This window comes from Naegleria gruberi (assembly GCF_000004985.1).
Source record: "Naegleria gruberi genomic scaffold NAEGRscaffold_827, whole genome shotgun sequence".
In the NCBI taxonomy this organism is placed as follows: Eukaryota; Heterolobosea; class Eutetramitea; order Acrasida; family Naegleriidae; genus Naegleria; species Naegleria gruberi.
The window spans coordinates 358-1,694 of record NW_003162826.1 but is presented as its reverse complement, the minus strand read 5'-3'; the positions used below and the strand labels follow the sequence as shown (position 1 = coordinate 1,694).

Below are 1,337 nucleotides of genomic sequence, written 5' to 3'. Positions count from 1 at the left end.
CACTTGTGGAAAGAAAACCAACAATGAGCTTCTCAACTTTGGAAAGACAAAATGAATTGAAAGATTTACTCTCTCCAAAGGAAGAATCATCTGATAGTGAAGAATTCCCAGAAAGCCAATCTCACTCCACTCAAAATATTGCACCAAGCAATGTAAATACTCACCAGCCAAAGTTTGATTTCCGAAGCACTGTATCAAATCAAATCCTTGCAAGTAATAATAATAGCAGTGACGATGAAGACGATGCAAAATATAGTGTTGAAAAGACATCCAACAATAGAATTTTCGAAGATGTCAGTAATACAAGTTCAGTACAGTCACCAAATACTGAACCTCACAATAAGGAAGAAATACCAACTCATAAGGTTGTACTTCCAGAACATCAACAGAGTTATCTTTTCAATCAATTAAAACAATCCTACAAGGAAGAGGAAGACTTGAACTCACCACAATCATCAGAAGCTACAAGTCCACAACCTAATTTCGAAGATCATACCTCCAAATCTCAACAACAACAATCGATTATGGAAGAGGCTGAAAAGTTGCAAACAATTTCACAATTCTTCAGAAAGACCGAGAATACTGGATCAAACAAGACCAAGAGGCTATCAAATGCAAGCATTAAGAATGTGCCTATCAATACATCATCCACTACTGCTCAATCTAATAATGAAGAAGAAGAAGACTTTGATTCATGGTTTAGTAATAAAATAAATTAGCCTTTAGTTCATAATATAGAAGAGAGCATGTTTCTTTGCATACAATCACCACTATCAATAACATCTGCTACTACTCATACTACGACACATGTCATGCATCCAAAATAATACCCCATTTAGTCTAATCAACCACAAGAAACTAAACGAAAGGATTTTCCTTCATTTCAGATGCGTCATTAGCTGATGATGCACATGGAGATAATCTAGGCAAGATGAATTAGCAAGCAGTTCAGTGCCTTTTCGAATATATTGAGTGACATTTCATTCATTTAAAATCAGATTCGCCTAAACGATTTTTCATCAAAGATCAAATCGAATAGGGGAATGAGTAAATACAATCGTGGTTGGAGTCGTAGTATTATTCGAAACTATTAAGGTCTCAAAGTTTAGATTTGGTAAACCGTATGGCATTGACATCTTTTGTCTCATCACTCATTATAAACTAGAAATAGCAACATATCTGAGATATCAGATATTTCTTATTATTACTTTGTTTCCACACAGTCACTCAATCAACGTTCCATCTATGCATTGTTACAGAGAATTGAAAGATATGGTTGTGAAGAGTAGTGGAGGATTCACTTGGTAAATATTGTGGAGAGATACTTGAGATGATCA

The 1,337-nt window shown here is 34.9% G+C and overlaps 1 protein-coding gene across 1 annotated transcript; it reads left to right on the top strand.

Moving 5' to 3' along the window:
• Positions 1 to 23: 23 nt before the first annotated feature.
• Positions 24 to 719, top strand: NAEGRDRAFT_54965 (uncharacterized protein; the record flags this gene model as incomplete). Its single annotated transcript, XM_002668038.1, has 1 exon — positions 24 to 719. One exon carries the CDS (start codon positions 24 to 26, stop codon positions 717 to 719), a length of 696 nt encoding a protein of 231 aa, XP_002668084.1.
• Between the last annotated feature and the right edge of the window lie 618 nt (positions 720 to 1,337).